This window comes from Channa argus, chromosome 22 (assembly GCF_033026475.1).
Source record: "Channa argus isolate prfri chromosome 22, Channa argus male v1.0, whole genome shotgun sequence".
In the NCBI taxonomy this organism is placed as follows: domain Eukaryota; kingdom Metazoa; phylum Chordata; class Actinopteri; order Anabantiformes; family Channidae; genus Channa; species Channa argus.
In genome coordinates this window covers 11,441,573-11,450,589 of record NC_090218.1, presented here as the reverse complement: position 1 = coordinate 11,450,589, position 9,017 = coordinate 11,441,573, and the positions used below count along the sequence as shown (strand labels likewise).

General features: G+C 40.9%; 1 protein-coding gene across 1 annotated transcript; it reads left to right on the top strand.

Moving 5' to 3' along the window:
• Positions 1-104: 104 nt before the first annotated feature.
• On the top strand, positions 105-3,480 carry LOC137108132 (microfibrillar-associated protein 3-like). The gene is made up of 3 exons (XM_067492463.1): positions 105-233; positions 787-1,076; positions 1,795-3,480. Exons 2-3 carry the CDS (start codon positions 821-823, stop codon positions 2,448-2,450), a joined length of 912 nt encoding a protein of 303 aa, XP_067348564.1. The 5' UTR covers positions 105-233; positions 787-820; the 3' UTR covers positions 2,451-3,480.
• The last annotated feature ends 5,537 nt before the right edge of the window (positions 3,481-9,017 follow it).

Here is a 9,017-nt window from a genome sequence, read left to right as displayed (position 1 = left end):
AAATAATAACAAACAAAATCAAGTCGTCTTGTTTTGTCATTCTTAACAATAGGTTAAACTAATTGTTACCTACTGCACGTATACCGGTTAGCCACGCCCACTCCGTCCTACCTGTCCTGGATCAGGAAGTGATTTGTCAGCTCAGTCAACGCTGACTAACTTATAGAGTAAACCAAGAGTAAAAAGATCTTTAAGCACAGGACACGATGTTTTGCAGGCCGTCCGAGCAGCAGGTGAGAATTTCTGGCTCAGTGTCTGTGATTTTTGCCGGTTATATGTTATTCGTTGTGTCACTTGCTTTTTCCCCCTGTTATTGTGTTTATTAGCTTCAAACATCCATCATATTTTGACAGAGAAGACTGAATTTAAGCTATGATGTAAACAAATTTACTGGTTCATTGTTTGACTTTAGTCCAGTTTAATTAGCATTGCTGTAAATCTTCCAGCTGCTTTAATGCCAGATATCTTTATTGCTTCATTTGCTTTTTATTTGTAAGGTTCAACAACCTTTTCTGAGGCACTGACAAGACAAGGAACCAATTATAGTACTATTACTTTATCCACAAATAATATACTAATAGTATGTAATGTAAAGTATAGTTGAACTTTGATATGTGACGTAAGTGTATGAAGATAATTATAGTTAGATTTCTATATTCAATTTTAAAATGATTAAAATATGATGGTACATCCTGATTCATGTAGACTTTAGATTAAGAAGCCTGTCTTAACTCTTGTGTTTCTGCATGATCCATCATCTCATCCTTTTTTCTTCCTGTTTGGCAGGTTTGTCTCGTCTAAATGTGCAACTCGTTTCACTATGTTACCGCCTCCAAAGCAACAGCTGCTCCTCCTTCTTCTCACAGTCCCACTGCTCAGCAGTTGCACCGCAGACGGAGCCCAGAATGAGTCAAATGTGGAGGTGGGATCCTTAGGGTGGATGGCAAACAGTCCCTCCAGCAGGGACATCGTGGTGAGGGAGGGATCCGAAATTCGGATTGAGTGTAACGTGACTGGAGGCCACCATGACATAAAGTGGTACAACTCTAAAGGACCTCTGCTGGTTGAGGCTGAAGGTAGGAGAAGGAAATAAAGAACTTAGAGGTTAATTCAAGTAAAGTAGTCATACACGTGTCCTTGTTATCATTATCATTATCATTATCGCTATCCTTAAGACAGCATTTCACCAGAAAGCTTTTTGTCACTGTGTGAGTATCAGATGCCGATTTCAAAACTTAAATTCTTTTGAATCCAGCAAAGACGGATGCAAAAGATCTTTTCCATTTACATGCAAAAGGTCTTTACTCAGTTTGGATCAATAACCACAGTGGAAATGTGTCTTTATATATGTCACTGTGGACATTTGTAGATGTGTAAGTTAAATAAAGTGGAAGTTAAATATGTGGATGATCTTGATTAATGAAAACTCCTTAAATCTCATTGGAAAAAGGTAAAACATAGAGCTTTCTGTACTGTCATCCCCATTAAAAGGGTCTGGCTTTGGTAGACATTTATTATGACCCCACTGTTATCAGATAAGTGCAGTTTCAGTCTCTGTAAACTCTGACCCCAATGATGATGACGTTTGTGAGTAAACGCTGGAACTGTAGTGGTTGAAAAAGAAAAACTACTCCAGATGATGTCATTTAGACAGAATATTTTAATATCATTCACATACTCTCCTAACTAGAACCATAGGAAGCAAGTTACAAATCTGTGTAGTTGTCCTCTTCCTGTCTAGCGCTCGTCCGTATAGTCAAAACCCTCTTCTTTTCTTTTGTCCTTTGACTCCAGGTGGGAAGTGGCATATTCAGGAGAATGGCATCCTGAACATCTCTGTGATCTCCTTTGAGGACCGTGGCCGATACACCTGTGTCGCCACCAGTGGGACCAGCAGGACCAAAAGCTACACTGTTACTATACGTGTTGCCTACACCGACAGCGGCCTGGGTATGTACTACGTCATCGTGTGCCTGGTGGCCTTCACCATCACGATGATCCTGAATGTGGCACGGGTCTGCATGGTCAGCAGCCACCTCAAGAAGACAGAGCGAGCCATCAACGAGTTCTTCCGCACCGAGGGCGCAGAGAAGCTGCAGAAGGCATTTGAGGTCGCCAAGCGCATTCCCATCATCACATCGGCCAAGACGCTGGAACTCGCCAAGGTCACGCAGTTCAAGACCATGGAGTTTGCTCGTCACATGGAGGATCTGGCGCGCAGCGTCCCTCTGCCACCGCTGATCCTGAACTGCCGAACGTTCGTGGAGCACGCTGTGGAGACGACGCACCCTGCGGCAGAGCCTCCTGGGAACAGACAAGCAATCTGCCCCCCAGAGAAGGGGGAGGAAGAGGAGGGGCAGGAGGTGCAGCAGGAGCTGCTGTCAGGTGGAGCTGGTGTTGACATCAGCGTGTCTGTGCACACTGTTAATGAGAAGGTCGCCGACCTATGAGAGCAACGTGTTGTCCAACTCTGACCACGTCTACATTAAGCCGGGGAAATTTGTGACTGCAAACCTGTGGGATGTGTAAACCCGGAACTTCTGTGGTTGTTCTAGAGTCTGTTTTCTGCATCAAAATGATTTGACTTGGATGTTCTTGTTGTCTGCTAGATGGGAGAACAAGAATACTGCAGTTTTTCTTCTTCGCTTGTTTTCTGAAGCTGACTTTCTTGTCTGCCCCCACACCCATTTATTGTTCACAAAGCTAAATGTAAAAACAAGCTCTGGTGGATGTTATCTGGCGTGGGTGTTTCAGAAGGTACCAGGCTTAACGTAGACTTAGTCTCAGCCTAAACCTCGTCAGTAGAAACTTGATTTCTATTGTGTAAAATGTTGCATGAAAAAAGTTCAGGATTAGGTGATGTTTAATTGTAGTAATTCTGTTTCTGACAGTTGAACAGAAACAAAACCATGTTGGCAAGAAAAACCAACTTCAGTCAGCAAAGTCCTTCTTTTACACTAGTTAAATACTGGCTGTTTCCACTTGAAATCAACTGACGTCATCTGATCTTAGACAACATGACTACATCCATGGCCATCTAAAACTGAGTTTCATGATTTTCTTCCTCCCTGCTAAGTGTGACTTTCCTGCAGTGATTTCACTTTGCTCTCGATGCCAAACTTTCACCAAGTCTGCAGTTGTGTTATTACTGTGCCAGTACATCCAACGTAGCTCTCAGGAACCAAAAAGCAACGAAAGTTTTCAATTTCTTTGATGACTAATGATGCCTGTACGTTTGACCAGAACCAAATTGCAGAGCCAGGTTGCAGGTTTTTGTCTTAGATGATTTTTATTCTTTTCGGATTTTTCGGTGGTTTGCTCCCAGCAGACATAACTGCGTATTCCCCTTCTCCCTTTGTTCAGTTTGACAGGTCAGTCGGCTTCACCAGACAAAACTTTCCCCATTTCACGGTGTCAATTGTTTTCATGTCAACGCTTCTTGTCAAAACGCTGGGAATAAACCCGATTTGATTGATTGCATCTCTGTGTCTCTTCATTCTGGTCTTTGTTAGTCAGGACAGCAGTTAACTGCAGGTTGGGTTTCAGTGCAAAGTGTCTTTTAAACAAAAATTCAACAATACAAACCATGTTTATAGGAATAAACACTGAACTTCCACATGTGTCTACATGTATAAATGACTGTTTCTACATCACTAGAGCTTGAAAACATGTCTGTTACTTGTGTGCATTACACAACAGGCTTATTGGGCCCAGGCCAAGGGGCCCTAGAAATCAGGCAGCCCCATGGGTCTGTGCCTCTTAAGTTATGTTACGTAATTTATATTTAAAAGAGCTCAATTACAACCACAAAAGGATGCAAATGATTCAAAAATGATGGACAAGGCCTAAAACTATCCCGAACAGGTGCCACAAAAGACCAGAAATAAACCAAAAAAAGATCAAAACCAGACAAAACTAAATGACAAAAAAAAAAACTAAGAAAGACAAATGGACACATTTCTCATGATTTATTTCCTTGACTTGACCTGATAGAAAATGTCTCAAGCTGTATTTTCACCATATAATTTGTTTAAATAAAGGTAAATAATAGAAATGTGATTTGTTTGTTATATTTTTAATAACATTACAGTTTTAAAAAATGTTCCCATTAGTTTTAGTTAAATCAAATGGATACACCTGTCTGAGACACACGTGTATCCCATTCTTCCATATAGAAATATTTTGTATATTTCCTAAAATATTTTGTGAAATTTTGTATATTATGTAAAAAGTTGATTTATCATGGACAGGAAGCAACAGAAGGCAGCACAACGTTGAGCACACAAATCCAAGGTAAACCATTGTTTTCCTGTGCCTGCAGGTAATTAATGATCCACTGGGTGGAGCCGTTGGGTCAAACATCGCTTCTGTATTTCACCTGTTACTCAGGATTCGCTCACAGGCTGAAATGGCCCCGAAGGAAACACATTCCGAGCTGTCGATGAGCATTTGATAATTTTAAGAAAACTCAGAGATTCACGTTTCTGTCTGTCAATGAGTAATTTTCTCAGTCCAGCTGTCTCTCAATATACAGTACAGGGTCTGTCAGTGCATCGTTAAGGAGCAGAGACTGGGCACAAAAGCTTTAGAGCTTTAAGACCACATTAAAATTATATTAAAATGAAGCAAAATGTAAAACTTTGTCAAGGTTAAACTTTTGTTTTCCTCACATGCACCATTGAATTGAAGCAATAGCGTTTCTTTCAGTTTCAGTGTCTCTACATGATTATATATTATATTATATGCAAACATTCCCCAGAGGTTACAGCAAATGTCTGTGAGTCTGAACAGTATCATTACGTCAGGGTAGAAATAATGTGATACAGTACAAGGTCAGAAAGTCGTTTCGTCGATGAATATTTATCCGTTTCATTTTGCAGAAGGTAAATATGGAGCTGATTTTAAAGACTTTATAGGTTGTTCAATGATATAAACTATCATACTTAATAATCATATGTTAAAAGTCTAATAATTTGAGGTGTATTGTCAAATTCACACAAGGAATTATATAAAGTCTTATGATTATACTGTGTTTTTTTTTTAGTCTTATATTGAAAGGAAAAATAGTTAATTTGATCAAATACAGGCAGTTGTGTCCAAGTATGAAGTAGCAGAAAATGGAAATGCTCAACAACTGATATCTTACAAAGCCCTCGCACATGCAAACACTGAGTGGGAGATATTTTGAGTTAAGCTGTTTTACAACACAATTAAAAGTACGTTCATCTACACTGCAAACTTGCTTTCCATAAATGAGATTAGGATGAATTTCAAAATGAGTATAAAAGAAAATATATGTACACCCTGATATTTAAACCCTAAGCCTTTTGTTCTATCGTTTTTCTGCACAAACACTTTGTTCTTGCACTTTCCACCTTTCTGAGTAAATGACACACTTCATTAAGCTCATCCTGCGCTGTTGCTGTGTACTCGCAGTACTCTCCCACAGGTTAATCTCCTCGACTACAGGTACCAGACAGTATACCCTACCTGTGAAATATCAGGTTGAAGAGCAGCCCAAATAACAACAACCTTGGGCCTCTGTGTTGAATAACTAGAAAAATCCATCCTTCTTCCCTTTCCTGTCCTCTCCGGAGGCGAGCTTATCTAAATAGAATTGATTGGCCCGAGCGATCATTCATCATGCTGAGCTGAAGTAGACATTTAAGGAGAGGAGGAAGGAAGATTTTAAGGATAGGATATTTCCAGCAGGCCCCCTGTGTCATAGAGGTAAACTAAACAAATCGATCAGGCTAGAAGAACAGGCAGTTTGCGTGTGTGTGTGTGTGAGAGAGAGAGAGAGGGAAGACAAAATTTATTGTATATTACAGATTCATTAGCTTAAAGGAGACATTTAAGGCAAATTGCGTCCTTCATGTGTGTTTATGTGCAAGACAGAGCCTCCCCAGTGTGTGTGTGTGTGTGTGTGTGTGTGTGTGTGAATATGAATACTTTCATAAATGAATAAAGCTGCTCCGTGCACTAAATTTAGGCCCCTTAAATTTAAATTAATCATTTAATTAGGTCAGACATAATATTTCCGATCAGCCTGAAGGACCGAGGCAGCAAACAAAAACCCAAAAAACAGAGCCAGTTAGGAGTTGGATGACACATTGAGTTGTCTGTTCATTATAGGAGAGGACACTGTACAGACACTGTTGTTCGGCCTCTAAACTCTTCCTGTCTTTTATTCATGCAGGTTAGACAAGGGTTTCGACCCCAAATACGACACTTTCCGCACCAACTAAAGCAAAACCTCAGTTGGGAAAGTAAAATGTTAAGAGCCATTTGTGATTGATTACTGCGAGCATTAGTGTGCTGTTATACCTGCTGTTCCAAACATGGAATTTTGATCACATTCACTACATGAACAGGCTCGGTTCAGACATCCACTTTCTCCCTATGGGGTTGAGCTAAGGGCTTTGTGCATGTGAAAAAAAAAGAAATGTACAAGGTTTTGTGCAGGCTGGCACGGCAAGCGTCTACAAATCACTTCCAGAAAGTTGTAGGGACAAGTTTGTTTCAAATATCTTTGTGGTTGGATTTTCGTCCACGTCCGTAATCCAGTCCTGTGAAGAAACTGGTCCAGGCAAAAATGAATCAGGAGGCGACATCATAGAACTAGTGGCAGCAAAGGTCGACTGCTGCATGACCTAATGTCACCTTTGGTGGTGACATAATGGTGAGTGGTGGTGATCGGTACTTATTATCCTAAAACTGCAACCAGACGTTCTAGGATACAAACCATAGACAGTTTATCCCACAGCCCAAAGACATTCGTGTTAGATTCATTGGTGTGAATGTGAATGGTTGTTTGTCTGTCTGTGTGTCTCTCTGTGTTGGCCGCCGACTTAGACTGGTGATCTGTGCAGGGTGGGCCTGGCCTCTCACGACCTCGAACAGGATCATGGATGGATGGACGGACGCAACCAACAGTCCAGATGCAGGATGCGCAAGGTGGCATGTGAACATGAAGTTAAATACACGTTCAGCCGCTCACTGTGGGTCTGTTTCATGAAAACATGGATTCAGTATTATTATTTTCCTATTGTACCATCTGTTGCTCATTCTGTGCGACGCAGTGACAGAGATTGCAGGCATCAACTCTGTGAACCAATCACCGTAAGGGCTAGATGTGTGTTTTCTCAACATCTCACCGTCCGTTTCCAGATAATGAATCCTACTGACTTCACTTTGGTTCCTTTCCATAACCACAGAACTGAGCTGGTGAAACTTGGTTCAGCTACTGAGTGGAACTTCTTCAACACCACTGAATCAGCCGTGGACTTCGGTGACTGCTTACAGTTGTCGTAAATTTCATTCTTCTTTGACTTTGCCCTAAAGAAATGCACATTGTGACTACAGCTTTTTTTAAAAAGTGCCAGATAAATGATGTTCTCTTTTTTCCCTCTATTCACTCAACTCAGCCTATTTACTTTAAACTTCTACGTCCTTATTTTCAGACAACCTCTAACAAAAATAGGAGGGTCCGGTTGAGGTCAAAGCCCACGTGCAAACAAAGGAATGGAGGGAGGGACTGACACTGACACTGAGGGGGGGGCACTGTGACTGACCTGATTCTTCACAGGACCACGCTGTTACAAACGGCCCTGCTGTCAAGCTTTAATGGGAAATAATGGCTGCAGCAGTATCGCAGCGGCGTTGCTGGGCTCGCTGGGGACCGGGTTGAAGGTATTGGGGTCACGTCTTCTGATGGGTCCTTGCATCTTTGGACAGATGCATAATGCGCAGGGAGAAAACGTCTGGAGGGAAAGCAGAAAAGTAGCGAGCGATGAAGGTCGCAACCCAAAGGTCGTGACCGAGGAGGAAGGGCTGATTGTGTTTCTGGGAAGGGAGTTGTATGTCGGTGTCCGCTGAGGATTTAGAGCACGGCACCATGAGAATGTTCAGTGGGCACAGTGAGAGCTTCTGGGTAGGTCTGAGTGCTTGTTTCCTCACCGTTTTTCTGTGCTCAATGTGAATTCTCCAGAGGTCGAGGGTGGATATGAAGAAGAACCTTATGAGTTTATAATGTGCTGGTTTTCATTAAGATGATGAGTGTTCTAGGTGTAAATGTGATAGATGGAGCATGTCTTAATTTAAACCCAAATAATTATACCGTTTTTATTCATTTGTAATGGAAATTATATGTGAATTACGTGCTTCCCTGCAGAAAAAAAATATTTTAATTTTATACTTTCTGTGAACTGACTAACCACATTTAATTTTAATAAAATGTAAAAATTGGAAAATTGGAAAAAAAAATCTATTGACAAACACTGGGCTAATTTTTCTTTTGGTTGCCGATCAACTTGCAAAACATGGAAACCATGATGCAAATTAAAGGTATGTTTGTTTTAAATATAGTATTCATTTTAGGACAGTTACAGACTTCTCATATTTCACTATTGACTCATTCTTCAATTTGTACTTCAAGAAATATCAAAACTGAAGCAGGAGACTGCTTCTGCTCAGGCCTTCGGGTGCTTGTTCTTTGCATTGAGAGCAATTCCAGTCCCAGAGAAGCAAAGAGCCTGTTGCAGGCTGTAATTTGTTGCATTATGTGAGTCTTGCTCAGACCATAATTCGGTGCATGGAATTAAGGCTCTGGGTTGTGTAGAAATAGCCTCTGGTGATTTATTATCATTCTTCAAACTAACAAAGGGAACAGTAAAGGTTTTTCTGACGTGCGCATGCCATGTGGCTCTTTCTCATTCATTTTCCTACATATATGAGCTTTTATTTTGTTCCATTTCCCTTATTCACACAGTTCTGCTTATCAAGATGCCACTTTTCTTTTCAGATTTTACTTTAGATGTCACCGTCATGTCACAGTTTTCTTTTCCGACACATACATTTTTGAAATTCTTCCTGATTGTAAAATTACCATTCACGTGGCGACGATCAGACTTTTCTCTTGAATATTATTGTGTCCTAATTCTCTGTAGTAGGCAATTCTCACACCCCATTAGATCAGCAAACACGACGGATCTGCGGACTTCTCTTGGCAGGACACT

What these genes read in the sequence shown, in the direction of transcription:
- LOC137108132 (XM_067492463.1), top strand. Translation starts at nt 821, where the DNA reads ATGTTACCGCCTCCAAAGCAACAGCTGCTCCTCCTTCTTCTCACAGTC. An exon ending in TCTGCTGGTTGAGGCTGAAG is followed by an intron (nt 1,077 to 1,794) that starts GTAGGAGAAGGA and finishes CTTTGACTCCAG; the next exon opens with GTGGGAAGTGGCATATTCAG.